At 41.4% G+C, this 14,569-nt stretch overlaps 1 protein-coding gene across 2 annotated transcripts in view; it reads left to right on the top strand.

Annotated features, from left to right (window-relative positions):
• Window positions 1-596: 596 nt before the first annotated feature.
• Window positions 597-14,569, top strand: part of LOC120518341 (transcriptional repressor protein YY1-like) — a 47,852-nt gene continuing 33,879 nt past the window's right edge. The window contains exon 1 of one of the 2 annotated variants that reach the window (XM_039741088.1): window positions 597-1,456. In XM_039741088.1, coding sequence (XP_039597022.1) covers window positions 850-1,456 — 607 coding nt within the window. In that variant the 5' untranslated portion in view covers window positions 597-849. The remainder of the gene's footprint in view (window positions 1,457-14,569) is intronic. The other variant, XM_039741089.1, reaches the window with a different exon arrangement.

Raw genomic sequence — 14,569 nt, 5'->3', positions numbered from 1 at the left:
CATACTGGATAAAACAAAATAAAATATAGCATCTGGAATTAAAAAAAAAAAAGCTCAATATACACCGTACGCGGCAAACGTAATTGGTATGAAATGGACATACAGAGACATAAGAATCCAGTTTTGAACAGAATTTATTAGGCTGACATTACCTTGAATGACATAAGCCAACCTTCGCCAACCTTCACCATAAGACAATGTTACCTCCCTGAATCCCTAGAAATACAACGACAGAAGTCTAACGCCTTCGTTATCTCCCTTTCTTGAGGGTCTTTTTTAACAGTCTGTGCATCAATTTCGTCATTTTAACTGACAGTTAATGACTTTTTTCTTAATATAATCTTGACCACTATGACAATAAATTAAAACAATATCTGCTTTTCTGACCTGGTAACAGTCCGAGCCATAGAACAAAAGCTACTTTGATTTGCAGTTTTCAAACAAGCGGCCACGCCACTTATGCGATAAAATCAGTCCGAATAGTTGAAAGTCCCTCTTTTTGCTTCACTGGTCATCTCCTGTTCCAACATACAGCAGTATTAGCTACTCCTGGTGACAGATTATGAACCTGTAAAGACTCCAAAGATTTCTTTAAACCCGCATTCGCACAAACAGCTTGATCTTGACGCTCCTCCATCATTCACTTCCAATCTAGTCCTGTCGGCGTGTTCTCGCGAGGTTTCAAGGCACAGGAGAGGGTTAGCCGAATTCGCGCACTGGAAGAAGGAAGAGCTACGAAGGGGGAGGAGGAGTGGGGGGCGTCTGGAGATTGTTGAACGAGTGGTGGTGGGGGTGTGTGAGAGTGAGCGAGAGAGCGCGCGAGCGTGCGTGAGGAGAGAGAGAGAGTGTATGTGTGAGAGAGAGAGAGAGAGAGCGCGCAAGCGAGCAACCAGGGGATCCAATATGGCATCGGGCGATACGTTGTACATTGCGACCGACGGCTCGGAGATGCCGGCCGAAATCGTGGAGTTGCATGAGATCGAAGTGGAGACCATCCCCGTGGAAACTATCGAGACCACCGTTGTCGGAGAGGACGACGACGAAGACGACGACGAGCACCACCAGCCCATGATCGCTCTGCAACCCCTGGTGACGGACGATCCGACTCAGGTTCACCATCACCAGGAGGTTATTCTGGTGCAGACCCGCGAAGAGGTGGTCGGTGGGGATGATTCGGACCTCCGGGCTGACGACGGCTTTGAGGACCAGATCCTCATCCCTGTGCCGGCCCCGGCGGCCGAAGAGGAGTACATCGAGCAGACGCTGGTGACGGTCGCCGGGAAAAGCAGCTCCTCGTCAGGAGGGCGGATGAAGAAAGGGGGCGGCAGCAGTGGCAAGAAAGCGGGCAAAAAGAGTTACCTGACTGGAGCTGAGGCAAGCGGCAGAAAATGGGAACAGAAGCAGGTCCAGATCAAGACCTTAGAAGGGGAGTTTTCTGTCACGATGTGGGCATCAGGTGAGTGGGGACTTCGAGAGAACGTGACAGAAGTGCTGCTGCCGTTCGAGTTTCTGATCGTGGAGCCTAACAAAGAGGGCCTTCCAAGGGCGTTGTCCTCCTGTGCAGGCCTGGCTTTGCGGGGCGGTGAATCGGGCCCTCTTTCGGGGCGCCTTTTCAGTCGAACCCCGCGTGCAGTTCAGCAAAGCCGGCTTGAATTGTTTTTGTTTTGAAGGGAAGCCATGTTTTTATGTGTTGATGGGCGCCGCCATGTTCCCCCTCCGGTCCAGTATGGCGGCCCGAAAAAATGGCGTTGGTGCGGCCGGGGGAAGATGGCGGCGGCTGCGGGAGCGTGCGAGCGCGCTGCTGCCGCCGAGGCGAGGGGAGGCGAGTAGGCCGCAATGGCGCAGTTTGGCTCGCAGGAAGCAACGGCTCAGTGAGAGGAGTGGGGGGAGAAGGAGGAGGAGGGAATGGGAGGAGACAGATGGCTGTGTTCAGAAAAGTACACGCTTGGTGCACCGAAGGGCCAACTAGGCTGGCGCCGATTCAGAAATGCTTCGTCTCGAAGACGAGATGCATGCATGCACGCACGGAGACCGGACTGTTAGACGGATCGGGCTGCCCCGATAGACATGCATGCTGTTGCCCAGAGGAGATGGGCGCAGTTAGGACTGCGTTTATACGGAGTGAATTTTTAACTTTGGAGTGTAAGAGAGACTCGAGGTGCATATCTGTCCGGTGATCGATCGGTAACCAGTGCCTCGACGCTTACCATGGTAACCTTCACATAACTATTGCGTTGTATGGGTGTGTGTTTCACCGGCTGGCGTCATACAGTGTTAATAGATACGCTACGGTTGCATATTTCTTTCGGTTAAATACAAAGCATTTGACACAAAGATGAGAAATGGTGCTACAATAACGAACAGGTAGGCGAAGTGGAACTCATGGTCCCGTTAGACGTTCACGTTTCATTGTATTGTCAAGGCTTCCAAAGTCTCTAAAACGAGTGATTGGGCCTTTGGACACATTCTCTAATAGATGATAATTTTCTAAATTATTTTCTATGATGTCTAGCATTAAAACTGGGTCGTGAATTAAGAACTTTTCGAAGGTGATTGGAATTGATTTAATCGTTCAAGTTTTGGCTAATGTCGGCTATCCTTCCTGACACTGACCCTTTGTATTTATCTGGGCTCGGGACCGGCATCAAGTTGGAGGAAGTAAAGTAGGCCCTGAAAAGAATAAAGAATGGGAACAGGACCGGATGAAATGACAATGGAAGTGTGGAAGAGTTTTGGGGAAGCGGAAGTAGATGTGTTGTGAGATCTAACGCATGAGAGAATATCAAACGAGTGGAGGAACAGTGTGATTGATGTCTGTTTATTAGGAGGAGGACGATGTTCAGGATTGTGGAAACTATAAACTGATAAAGTTGATGTCACACGCAGTAGAAATTTAGGGAAGGTTTAGGAAGGAGGTCACCATATTGACAAACAGGACGAGACCATTCAGTTCTTCAGACTCGTTTGACTGCCTTTTAGCTAAGCCGTCCAACTATCTTAATCCAAGATCCTTCTTAAAGGTTGTCAAGGCTCCTGCTTCAACTACAAGTCTGGATAGTTTGTACCAGATTCCCACAATGCTTTGCTTTAACAAGTGCATCCTGGACTACAGTGTAGTGCTAAATGTACTTACCGTTAATTTCCACTGTTGTCCTGTGGGTCCTTCAATTGAAGGACAGTTTGCTGAGACTGAACAGGCTTAATCCTCTTGAGTCTGTTTGAGTATGGCATTCCCTTAACTCTTGTGATACACATGGTTGCTCTCCACTACTCAAGTTCAAGCACTGCCATGTCAGCCAACAGTTCGGTTTTATGCCAGGGAGAGGAACAACTGTGGCAGTCTTTGTATTAAAACAGCTTATAGGGAAGCATCAAGAAAAGGTTTGCATTGCACATCATGTTTATTGATTTGGAGAAGGCTTATGATGGAGTGCCACATCTGAAGGTGCATAAGAGTGAAAGGAGTACAAATAAGTCTGGGAGGATTGTCCAGGGATTGGCTGAAATGAGAACATTGTGATACATGTATGGAGTTGCATAAGATATGGGACAATTGGATGTACAGTAAAAGTGGGAGATATATTTAAGAAAGTACAGGAATGCAGGCTGAGGTGGTACAGATATGTGATGAGGGGAGAGAGTGAATATGTGGACAAAATAGTGATGGAAAAACAAGGGAGGCTGAAGCAGAGGAGGAAATTGTTGTTTGACACAGGGGTTTCCAAAAATTTTTAAGCTGAGCCTCCCAAAAACATTGTATCATTTGGTCAGGGCTCTCCACCAAAATAAACCCAGTGTTGCGAAGTAGAGTATGATCTTGGGTTCTTGGCGGCTGTTATTACTGGTCAGACAAAATAATTTTGGATATTATTAGACCTATTAATTGAAGTAAGTGCTTAACTGTAGCAGACTATTGACACTTATAGTCGTGTGAAAAGGCAAGTACACCCCATAAAGATTGTTGGCTTTTTCAATATAAATGAACAGGCAAACCTTAGGTCTTAATGTAAACAGTGCCTACAGATAAAGGTGGTATACTTGAAAAAGTACACATACATCTTACATTGTGTATTCACGTTCATAATCTACTGTAAATGAACAAAACTGCAGATAAGTCACGTAGAAAAAGTAAGTACAGTACATCCCAACATTTATCACCATTTCAAATCCACAAAATTAGAATCCGGTGTTCCATTTTAGGTGCCATAAATTAAAACTTTCTTCTTCTGCAGATTGGCCCTGTCTTATTTTAACTGCAGATATCGAGGGTCTCGTGTTCTCTTTGCTCTAGATATGTGTGGTGTCATCATGCCAAGATCAAAAGGGCTGTCTGAGGCCCTTTTGAAACAAGGTAATGGATGCCCACGAGTCTGGCAAGGACTTTAAAAAGATCACCAAATTATTTGAAATCAGTCATTCCATTGTAAGGAAAATCATCTCCAAGTAGTGTAGATTTCAGGCGACTGCTAATTTGTCCAGGACTGGTTGGCCCAGCAAATTCAGCTCAATGACTGCATATCTAAATGAACAACTGAAGTAAGTTAAAATTAGGGTTTAATTGGAAATGCAAACAGGCCTTGCCAAAATGTAGATGTGGCTCTTTTAATATGTAATATATCCACACACCACAATGCTCATCTACACTCTGTTTGTTGTTATGCCATATAGTGACGCAGTAGTCAAAATGACAGAAAGATATTGTAACAAACAAAAATATTTCTCAAGTTCCTGAATTGATTACCTCAATTTTAGCTTATTTTCTTTCAGCTTTAAGTTTTTCTAATACACTGGTGATTTAAGCTGCATGAGTGGGGGGGTGTTAAGTGCAGGTGTTTTAAGAAGAAGCCCTGTGGGCAAAACATTTGCAGCAGTGGAATTCATGGCTATTCCTTGCAAACTTTATAATGAGTTGTCCCCAGATGTGTATTCTCATTTGAGAATCATGTCTGGCACCTCTAGACTATTTATGTATTTACTTTTTTCCCAATAAGACCACTACATGTATTGATGTCTTTGCTGAATGAAATCATCATAGATCAGGCAAATTCCTGATTTCAAGCATATCACCTTTATCTGTTGGCCCATGAAGATCTACTGCTTGCCTTTTCAAATTTGTCAACAATTTCCATGGAGTGCACATTTTCATGTGTCTGTATATGATGAGATTTTGTGTGCTATCTTTCTAGGCCACAGGGTCTCAACACCTTTTTTGCCATACACAGTCCAGGAAGTGAATGTTTTGAAATATCACAATTCTTTACTCACCTTTCCCTAATATTGTATTTTCAGAATTGTAACAAGTGATTTATATATTATATACACAGTGCATCCGGAAAGGATTCACAGCACATCAGTTTTTCCACATTTTGTTGTTACAGCCTTATTCCAAAATGTATTAAATTCATTTTTTTACTCAGAATTCTACACACAACACCCCATAATGACAACGTGAAAAAAGTTTACTTGAGGTTTTTGCAAATTTATTAAAAATAAACAAATTGAGAAAGCACATGTACATATGTATTCAAAGCCTTTGCCATGAAGCTCAAAGTTGAGTTCAGGTGCATCCTGTTTCTCCTGATCATCCTTGAGATGTTTCTGCAGCTTAATTGGAGTCCACCTGTGGTAAATTCAGTTGATTGGACATGATTTGAAAAGGCACACACCTGTCTATATAAGGTCCCACAGTTGACAGCTCAGTGTCAGAGCACAAACCAAGCATGAAGTCAAAGGAATTGTCTATAGACCTCTGAGACAGGATTATCTTGAGGCACAAATCTGGGGAAGGTTACAGAAAAATTTCTGCTGCTTTGAAAGTCCCGAAGAGCACAGTGGCCTCCATCATTCGTAAATGGAAGAAGTTCGAAACCACCAGGACTCTTCTTAGAGCTGGCCGGCCATCTAAACTGAGCGTTTGGAGGAGAAGGGCCTTAGTCAGGGAGGTGACCAAGAACCCGATTGTCACTCTGTCAGAGCTCCAGAGGTCCTCTGTGGAGAGAGGAGAACCTTCCAGAAGGACAACCATCTCTGCAACAATCCACCAATCAGGCCTGTATGGTAGACTGGCCAGACGGAAGCTACTCCTTAGTAAATGGCACATGGCAGCCCACCTGGAGTTCGCCAAAAGGCACCTGAAGGACTCTCTGGTCTGATGAGACAAAGATTGAACTCTTTGGTGTGAATGCCAGGCGTCACATTTGGACGAAACCAGGCACCGCTCATCACCAGGCCAATACTATCCCTACAGTGAAGCATGGTGGTGGCAGCATCATGCTGTGGGGATGTTTTTCAGCGGCAGAAACTGGGAGACTAGCCAGGATAAAGGGAAAGATGACTGCAGCAATGTACAGAGACATCCTGGATGAAAACCTGCTCCAGAGCGCTCTTGACCTCAGACTGGGGCGACGGTTCATCTTTCGGCAGGACAACGACCCTAAGCACACAGCCAACATATCAAAGGAGTGGCTTCAGGACAACTCTGTGAATGTCCTTGAGTGGCCCAGCCAGAGCCCAGACTTGAATCCGATTGAACATCTCTGGAGAGATCTTAAAATGGCTGTGCACCGACGCTTCCCATCCAACCTGATGGAGCTTGAGAAGTGCTGCAAAGAGGAATGGGCGAAACTGGCCAAGGATAGGTGTGCCAAGCTTGTGGCATCATATTCAAAAAGACTTGAGGCTGTAATTGCTGTCAAAGGTGCATCGACAAAGTATTGAACAAATGCTGTGAATACTTATGTACATATGATTTCTCAGTTTTTTTTATTTTTAATAAATTTGCAAAACCCTCAAGTAAACTTTTTTCACGTTCTTGTTATGGGGTGTTGTGTGTATTTTTAATTTGCAAAAATTACAAACTTACATATGAATTCAGATCAAAAGAAATATTCACAAGTTTAATGCTACTTGAGGCCAAAAATGAGCAAAATAACTGAAAGTCAATGTGAGTTTACTTCTTGGCTACACAGTTGTGGTTCCAGCTTCTCCCAGTTGCTGTATTAATTTTTAAGGAAGTGACATTTCCTGAAAATTGACCCCTCTGTCAAAACAAAAGCTTTCCATTGTTAATTAATATCAGTAAACACTCAGATAAAACATTGGATACATTTATTAATAACTGTTGACAGTTGTCTTTGTTTCTTGTTGTATATTCTGCATTAATCTGGCAGTTTCATCTTTTTTTTTTTTTTTAAATGATGGCACACTAAAACATTTGCCACAGCTAAAATATTGTAATGCTGGCATGTTGGATCTGAAGCAGAGAGGCATGCAGTATGCAAACCTCACTGGGGAATGGAGGATGTTAGAAAGACGGCACCCTCTTTAAATGCTGATTTTTGCAAAAATCCCTACGTTTTAATGCAAGTTTGTCCAGGCAGTCTACTCTTAAGAACTGGGGTTATGTTGGATTGCATGTTAATAGAGGGAAACTTCAAATTCTTGCAGGCAGTGGACATGGAAGTGGAGGATGAGATGAAGTGGTTGAGACTTGAGTGTCAAGTCTTGCTACAGGAGCACAATGAGACAGAGCAGAAGGGAGCAGTAGAACTGAAGCGAAGCTGAGCACACAGTCGTGGGTTCCGCCACTATGTTTTTTAAAGGTCACTTTTTTCCAGTTTTTATTTTATTTTTGTTCGTGTGTGTGTTTTCCTCACTTATCACCCAACCCGCAACCCTGTAATCAGTACTGGACTACTTCAAAGCAAGGATAGAAGAACATTGTGAGTTATAGTTATTTATAAACTACATGGGGTAATTTGAAGACAAACTTTAAAATTGGGCTTCATTTTTTAGGAATGTCCAAGTCTGCAATGGAGCCGCAGACATCCAAGCAGAGGCAGTCAAGTTTGAAAACTCCTGCCCTAGTATTGTTGAGGTTTGCATAATGCAGAGTTCCTAAAACCACAGTATTTGAGTGACAAATGGTGCTGTTGGTCAGCTCCTCTAGTTATTTTGTAAAATGTGTGATTATTATTCAAATTGAGCTTGCAAATTCATATTTTTTAAGCAAAGCTAATACAAAAAAAAGTTCCTGCTAATTATTTGTTTTTATTTTTGTTTTTTTCTTCTCTCCCTGTGTCATGGGTTCAATAATAGCCATGCGTGGCGTAAAGGTGCTCACTCAGGCAAGCCATTTTCCCACCTTGGAGTTGCGACCGTCTCCAGTGGGTTTAGAAGACAGATAGATACATGAGGAATGTGATAGGCCAGACAGGGGTCAGCCAGAAAGACACTTGTCAAGAGACGGAACTTTACTAAAAGTAGCAAGTGTCAGATGTTAAAATGAGTTTAAGTGTAGGATCATCTGACTGACAAATTTAGTTTTGCTCTGTCTTTTCATAGCAAGTTTTAAATGTCTGGCACAGTGATTGTCTCATTTTCTGGTAGTGACTTGCTGCAGGGTAGCATGGTGGTGCAGTGGTACCACTGCTCTCTCGCAGTAAGGAGACGAGGGCTCTCATCCCGGCTCTTACCTGCATGGAGTTTGCATGTTCTTCCTGTGTGTACTTGGGTTTTCTCCTCATACTGTCTGAAAAGACATGCAGATTTGGTGAATTTGTGATGCTAAATTGGCCCTAGTTTGTGTGTGTATGTTCACTTTGTGATGGCCTAGCGCCCTGTACAGGGATTGTTCCTGTCTTACACCCTATGATTTCTGGGATAAGCACCAGATTCCCCAAGACCTTGCTCAGAATAAAGAGGGATTTGAATATGTTATGAGGACTGAGTTAGCAGCCTCATTTTTTTGACACCATAGCTGGTAGTTAAAGATGTGTTAGGTAAGTACGATCAAATAGTAGAACTTTATATTGGAATTTTTGTATGCATCTATGAAGCAGTGTGCACTTGTGCTTTTTACTTCTAAGTGCACAAGAATTGAGGTTATCATTCATATTAATACATTTTATATATATTGTAGGCCAATGACAGTACATGCACATGTTATAAAATCTAATTCAGGGAGTGGGTTGCAGTTGCCTTTCCCTGTAGCACTGAACACCAGGCAGGAATTAACCTTGGACAGGTGCACAAACCCACATGCCAGTTTAGAGTTTCCAGTTAACTTAATCTGTGAGTCTTTGAGGAAGCAGATATATTTGTGTTTTTATTGGTATGCCTCCTTTTTTTTTTTTTTTTTTAAATCCCCAAGGGGGAATTGTCTTTTTGAGTTGCTGCGAATTGCAGGGTTCAGAGTCTCTCTAAGCACAGCACAGTTTGTTGCACTGGTCATTGAAAGAAGATGCAAGAGAGTAGGACCCTTTGTGTCCCACAAGAAAGTCATCACGGTTTTCTTGGCAGAGGACTGTTGTTTGGATGTCTCCTTTACTGGAGAAAACTGGTGTATCCACTGAATTATGGCTCACAGTGATGGGGACATGTCTCATTTCCAGTGACAATCTGGTACAAAACACTCCTTAATTCCTTAATGATGTTTCAGGAATTGGATCGCAACCTACACTCACTGTTGCTCGTGCCGATCAGTGAGCTGCTTGGGTAGCCATCTTGGGCAGTTTTACATTATGGCATGTACAAATCCATAGCTGATATCCAAATGTGCAACAACAGTGAGCAACATATCCCATCAGTCTTCTCTGATGAAGGCATTCGCCATATCTATATGGGATTATGTGCATGATGTTGATGGTCGAGCAGATTGAGCTTCATCAGTTACACTTGTTCTGCTCACTTATAAACCATTCATAATCTTTTCGGCGAGTCATTCTGTTTTCACTTCTGTACTGAGCCAACATCCTATGGTGAATTCCAGCAGGTTTCTCTCTTCCTGGCCAAAGAAATTTCACTACAGCATGTTGTTTAACAATGGTCCAGTCCCACAGTGGAGCCAAGTTTCCCCCTGGAGACAAATACAGTTTGTTACATCCATCCATCGAGCATCCATGTTCATTTGACCCTGGCATCAACTGGACTAATGACATAGCACTCACTGTGCTGTGCTTGTTTGAATGACTCATAAGCTATCGAGAACATGTTGTGTTCCATCAGCTTCTATCCATTGTGGTTATTGTGTAATTCTCAAATTGCCTCTACTTTTTGATTCACCTTTGTACACATTGTTTAAAGTGACTATTAACTCTAAATTGACCTGATGTGTGCATGAATCTTGGCTAGACTTGTGGTCTGATCCAGGCTTCATTCCTGCCTTGTGTCTGTTGCTGCTGAGTGAGGCTTCCACACTGTAGGTTCAGAAAACAGATGGAGGAATATTAGCAGTTTGTGTGTATTATGCAGCATACTGTTCTCATATGGAGAAATTTTAATTTGAACTAGGTAGTGTGACTTAGTAGCAAAGGCTTTGTGTTCTGACCTATCAAGTGAACCTTGTAGTATCCTTTAGTATCCTTTAACCTGCCAACATTCTTGGAGTTGTGCTTTAGTTTTGTGCACTTAATCCATTGCTGGGGGAAGTTTTTATGTTATGAAAATGTACTCTTTAATAACAAAGTGTAGTTATTTATTTGCATTGAAATTAATTAATGATTAATTATATTAATTTCTAAGTGAAAATGCTTAGCATAAAATTTAATTTGCAGGCTGTTTTTTGTTTTTTTTTTTTTGTTTTTTTTTTAGTTCAAGCCTCTATGTATTCAATCCATGTACTTTGAATTTTAAATGTCCTGTTCTTGCAGAGGTGAGGTGTCTGTGAGATTATTATTTTTTAATTGTTTTGTAAATCTAGTGTACTCTTGAGGTCCGGTTTCATAGTTGATGGAATTTCTTGTTTAATTAAATTCGAGAGTTTGTGTCACCTTTCTGTCTGCAGTCTGGATTATTTTTTTTTTTCTTTGTATGGTGTGGTAGGACACTTGTTGTGGATGCACCTTGTAATGTAGAAGAATTTGTCCACTTCTCTTCATTTTACCTTACTCTCTTGTCAAGATTTTTAAGTAATAGTTTCATTATTCTACAACTTTCCTTTTAAATCTAGAGGTAGTTATTAATTAATTCTGTGCTATTTGCCCAAGTATAATGCACAATTTTAAGTTCTCAAAAGAATATGAGAGGAGTAAACATTAAGTTTTGAGAGTGCGCATCTTATGAACTCACTTATCCTTTTTTTTAATCAGGAAAACAATCTTATCTTGGAATTTAAGGCATAGCATGATGGGAACAGGAACACGCTTTTAATTGATGTATCCAGTTTTAGCTGTAAAAGTTAGCTAGTTTCTAATTAACAAATTGGTCGCGGTAAAACTTGTACTTCCTTAAAATTGTACCTGTTTCTCTGGTTCTTAGTGATTTTTTTTTTTTTTATTGCGAGATTGTGTTGGTTTGGACATGTGCAGGAGAGATGCTGGGTATTTTGGGAGGAGGATGTTAGGGATAGAGCTGCCAGGTAAGAGCAGAAGAGGAAGGCCTAAGCGAAGGTTTATGGATGTGGTGAGAGAGGACATGAAGGTGAAGGGTGTAACAGAACAAGATGATGAGGACAGGATAATACGGAAAAAGATTTTGCTGTGGTAACCCCCAACTGGAGCAGCCGAAAGAAGAAGACTGATTTATCTTGTGTATTTGTTTTTGCACGTGGCATTGTATTATTTGTTAATTTCAAGAAACATGTCCTTTGGTGTTATTTGTAGAAAGCACTACAGTTGGTACTTTTTGAAGTGTTTTAGCCTGCATGATGTTAGATGGTAAACTGGGAAAAATCAAGGCACTCCGCATAAAAGGTATAGGCAGTGTGGCATAGTGGTTAAGGCATTACAGGCCAAGAATTTCCAGTCACTTAAACTGTGAGCACATTTCTGAAGATGGCACACTTCATTTGTACTGTGTCATGGTTGGTTGCTTTCAGTATAAAGCTTCATGCTTATTTTTTGTACTACAAAGGCAGCAGTGTATTTTATTAAGAGATTGACGGCTTGTGCACTCAGTTTGATTTAAGAGCACCAAACCCTTTTCGCATGTAAGTTACTGGTGGTGAGGGTGGGTGAGTAGAGACTCGGTCAGTTACTTTTCCTGTCACACATCAAAAGACACTGATAATCTTCAACAAATGCTGAATTTACCGTTCTTGTTGTCTTTTTTTAGCGTCTTTGTTTTTCCTTTTGCATTCACATTTGTGTTTTTGGTAGTGGACTTGTATTTTAAGCTTGCAGAAAATCATTACACTATGCACTTTGCTACTTAACTGGATCTTGCTGATCATAATAAGGGCATTACAATATAATTGTTTTACACTACCTGTCAGTTCCTAAGCCAACTCTCTATTTCTTGTAAAATGTCTTCATATTCTCAGCTTTGCTAATAAATTTCACTGGAATGTGAATGTATAGACCTTCAAAGCATCTGAGTCTACTGTGAAAATTTGCAAATGTATTTTTGTTTTCTTACTTTTATTCAGAAGTTATATTTGTTTATGTGATTAAGTCCACATCTGTAGAACTCTACTTTCATCCTTTGATCAAGTAATTCAATTTAATTGAACTCTCCATTGTCCAACTCAAGAATGAGATGCATGTTTAGAAATATAGTTGAAAATAAAGTATACACTGCGGTGGGTTGGCACCCTGCCCAGGATTGGTTCCTGCCTTGTGCCCTGTGTTGGCTGGGATTGGCTCCAGCAGACCCCCGTGACCCTGTATTCGGATTCAGCGGGTTAGAAAATGGATGGATGGATAAAGTATACACTAAATGCCATGCCAATCTGTCTACAATATAATAAAACACTAAAGTCAATATGTCTAGTCCCTCAACGCAATCCGATTAGTTGGTTTGGCTTTGGTGATGCGAAAAAAGAAGTGTGAGTGGTGAGACACGTGAAGAGGGGTAAAGCTGAGAGAGTCGCCTTCAAAGGCAGCAAATATAAAACTGGACAGGAGGCAGGAAAGACACCTTGAAAATAATGACAGAGCCCAAGAAGCAGGCTTTAAGGGAATGTGTTCAAGAGAGACTGTCGAGTGGTTCAGGCGTACATGGATACCAAGGAAAGGTGCTGGTGGAGGTACACGTAGGGCAAGAGATAGCAAGTATTCTTTCATTTTTCTACTACATGTCTTTCACAGGTACCGTGGCTAGTGTGTCTATAAAGCACAATCTCTGTTTTATTTGTTCTTCACGCACAGCTTTATTTTCAAGCCATATATTTTAAATATGTCACACAGGTACTTGCCACAGGTCAGGTTTTAAAATATATAGCATTCAGTTTTGATCACCTTTGGAGTGGCAGGCCTGGCTCTGGGGATAGTGTGTGTGTGTGTGTATGTGGTAAGAACTGCTATAGTGTGATGTACCGATAAAGAAACAGCACTTCACGACCTGTAATAGTTGTTCCAGGCTCCATTCCCACCCATTAAATGCAACTCTTTATTTAATCAAGCATTTCCCTCTCTGCTTTTTGTCGCAGCCCCAGGCCATAATGTCTTCTGTGTTAGTTATTGCATTTTGGAGTTCTTGGCACCTGAAGGAAAAATGAACGATATTGTATACACAGATTCTTTCCAATACTGACAGTAGCTGTTTACTAAATACAACATGTTTAAAGGTAATAAAGTTTGATAACATATAATTTGTAATTACTTATTTTCTTTTTACTCTTCTACTTTCTTACCTGGGCAACAGCAGGCCAGTACACAAGTACAATATGGTTACTTGTTTGGAATGAGAATGATTTTGGCAGGCATGACACTGGACAAAAGAAGAATATGGTGCTTTTTATTTTGATCATCTAGATCCATCTTTCCCAGGTGATAGGATTACACTGCTGTCACCTGTTATCCTGGAAGTGCTGTGCTGGCAGTGTGCCAACCCCAAACCCTCCCCAACCAACATCTTGGTCTGCTTCTCTTGGTTATGTGCTCAGGGACCCACTGCCTGTGTGCAGCATTGTATGCCATCTTGTTAGGAAACAGCATTTTATGAACAAGAGGGGAGACCATTCAATCCATCAAGCGTGTTTGTTTAGCTAATAGCTATGATGTCCTAATATCTTATCCCGATGCTTTCTAAAGATTATAAAGAATTCTGCTTCAACAACATGACTCGATTGGTTGTTCCAGATTCCCAGAGCTCTTTTATAAAGAAGTGCTTCTTGTGTTCTGAATAAAAATAGTTCTCTATTTTCCACTTGTGTCCTCTATTTCCCCTTGGGATTAATAAAGTATGTATCTATCTATCTATCTATCTATCTATCTATCTATCTATCTATCTATCTATCTATCTATCTATCTATCTATCTATCTATCTATCTTTTATATAGTGCCTTTCCTATCTATCTATCTAATTAATCAAAAATTTAGTCACAAAGTATTTGGCTATATCTATTTGATCGATGCCTTTGAGAATTTTGAAACCTTGGGATAGGTCCTCACACAGTCTGTACTTAAGACTAAATGGGTTTAATTCACTGAGTCTGTCAGAGTAGAAGGTGCCTTCAAGTCCTGCTGTGTCTTTTTCGTGAAGAAATATTGCCGAACTCTTTTCAAGACACCATAATCACCTGACCCCACCCATCCCGTCAGTTCTTTTCTTCATCAGTCCCAGATACCTCCAGAATATTCATTTGTAGGCATATTCTTAAATTAAAGGGTATACTGTCCCATAGTGGTTC

The sequence above is a fragment of the Polypterus senegalus genome, chromosome 18, assembly GCF_016835505.1.
Source record: "Polypterus senegalus isolate Bchr_013 chromosome 18, ASM1683550v1, whole genome shotgun sequence".
Lineage (NCBI taxonomy): Eukaryota > Metazoa > Chordata > Cladistia > Polypteriformes > Polypteridae > Polypterus > Polypterus senegalus.
This window is presented reverse-complemented; position numbering and strand designations above follow the sequence as displayed.